Source organism: Eimeria mitis, genomic scaffold, assembly GCF_000499745.2.
Source record: "Eimeria mitis Houghton genomic scaffold, Emh_scaff1600, whole genome shotgun sequence".
NCBI lineage: Eukaryota > Apicomplexa > Conoidasida > Eucoccidiorida > Eimeriidae > Eimeria > Eimeria mitis.
In genome coordinates this window covers 1-1,767 of record NW_013569917.1, presented here as the reverse complement: position 1 = coordinate 1,767, position 1,767 = coordinate 1, and the positions used below count along the sequence as shown (strand labels likewise).

The 1,767-nt window shown below is 53.3% G+C and overlaps 1 protein-coding gene across 1 annotated transcript in view; it reads left to right on the top strand.

Annotated features, from left to right (window-relative positions):
- The window catches only part of EMH_0040280 (uncharacterized protein), a gene marked incomplete at both ends in the record, with an annotated part of 2,754 nt that extends 1,075 nt beyond the window's left edge, over positions 1 to 1,679 (top strand). Inside the window, 2 exons of the mRNA XM_013495494.1 lie at positions 3 to 1,603; positions 1,660 to 1,679. Of these exons, the coding sequence (XP_013350948.1) occupies positions 3 to 1,603; positions 1,660 to 1,679 (1,621 nt within the window). The remainder of the gene's footprint in view (positions 1 to 2; positions 1,604 to 1,659) is intronic.
- Between the last annotated feature and the right edge of the window lie 88 nt (positions 1,680 to 1,767).

Genomic DNA, 1,767 nt, shown 5'->3' with positions numbered 1-1,767 from the left:
GATGGAGACACTGGGGACGGGGATCGAGATGATGGGGATCGGGATCGATATGCAGGTGAAGGGGATCGAGATGGAGACGCCGGGGACGGGGATCGATATGGAGATGATGGGGATCGAGAAGGAGACGCCGGGGCCGGGGATCGAGATGGAGATGAAGGGGACGGGGATCGAGAGGAAGGGGACGGGGATCGAGATGGAGATGCTGGGGATCGAGATGCAGGTGAAGGGGATCGAGAAGGAGACGCCGATGGAGACGGGGATCGAGATGGAGATGCTGGGGATCGAGATGGAGATGCTGGGGATCGAGGTGGAGATGCCGGGGATCGAGATGGAGATGAAGGGGATCGAGAAGGAGACGCTGGGGCCGGGGATCGATATGGAGATGCCGGGGATCGAGATGGAGACGGTGGGGCCGGGGATCGAGATGGAGAAGAAGGGGATCGAGGTGGAGATGAAGGGGATCGAGATGGAGATGCCGGGGATCGAGATGGAGACGATGGGGATCGGGATGGAGATGTAGATGGGGGGGATGAAGGTAGCGGTGGAGAAGAAGGGGATCGAGACGCCGATGGAGACGGGGATCGATATGGAGACGCAGGAGACGGGGATCGAGGTGAAGGGGATCGGGATCGAGATGGAGATGCTGGGGATCGAGATGGAGACGACAGGGATCGAGATGGAGATGCTGCTGGAGGCGGGGATCGAGATGGAGATGAAGGGGATCGAGATGGAGATGAAGGGGATCGAGATGGAGATGCTGGGGATCGAAATGGAGACGACAGGGATCGAGATACAGGTGAAGGGGATGGAGATGGAGATGAAGGAGACGGGGATCGAGATGGAGATGGAGACGCGGGAGACGGGGATCGAGATGGAGAAGGGGAGGAGGATGGGGATCGAGTTGGGGATCGGGCTGGTGATGGGGATGGTGATGGAGATGGAGAAAGTAAAGAGACAGAGACAGTTGATGGAGAAGGAAAAGAGACAGAGACAGAAGATGGAGAAAGTAAAGAGACAGCAGATGGAGAAGATAAAGAGACAGAGACAGCAGATGGAGAAAGTAAAGAAACGGAGACAGTTGATGGAGAAAGTAAAGAGCCAGAAGATGGAGAAGATAAAGAAACGGAGACAGCAGAAGAAGGTGAAGAGGCGGAGACAGTAGATGGAGAAAGTAAAGAGACAGAGACAGCAGATGGAGAAAGTAAAGAAACAGAGACAGCAGATGGTGAAGGTAAAGAGACAGAGACAGCAGATGGAGAAAGTAAAGAAACGGAGACAGTTGATGGAGAAGGTAAGGAGACAGAAGATGGAGAAGATAAAGAAACGGAGACAGCAGAAGAAGGTGAAGAGACGGAGACAGTCGATGGAGAAAGTAAAGAGACAGAGACAGCAGATGGAGAAAGTAAAGAGACGGAGACAGCAGATGGAGAAAGTAAAGAGACAGAAGATGAAGGTGAAAAGACAGAGACAGCAGAAGGAGAAGGTAAAGAGACAGAGACAGCAGAAGGAGAAGGTAAAGAAACGGAGACAGCAGAAGGAGAAAGTAAAGAAACGGAGACAGCAGAAGGAGAAGGTGAAGAGACGGAGACAGTAGATGGAGAAGGTAAAGAGACAGAGACAGAGACAGAGACAGAGACAGCAGAAGGAGAAAGTAAGGAGACAGTAGATGGAGAAGGTAAAGAGACAGAGACAGCAGGAGGGTCTGAGTCTGGGGATCGTGTTGTGGGGTCGTCTCCAGCAGCTGGGGATCGTGTTGCTCTGTTCCGG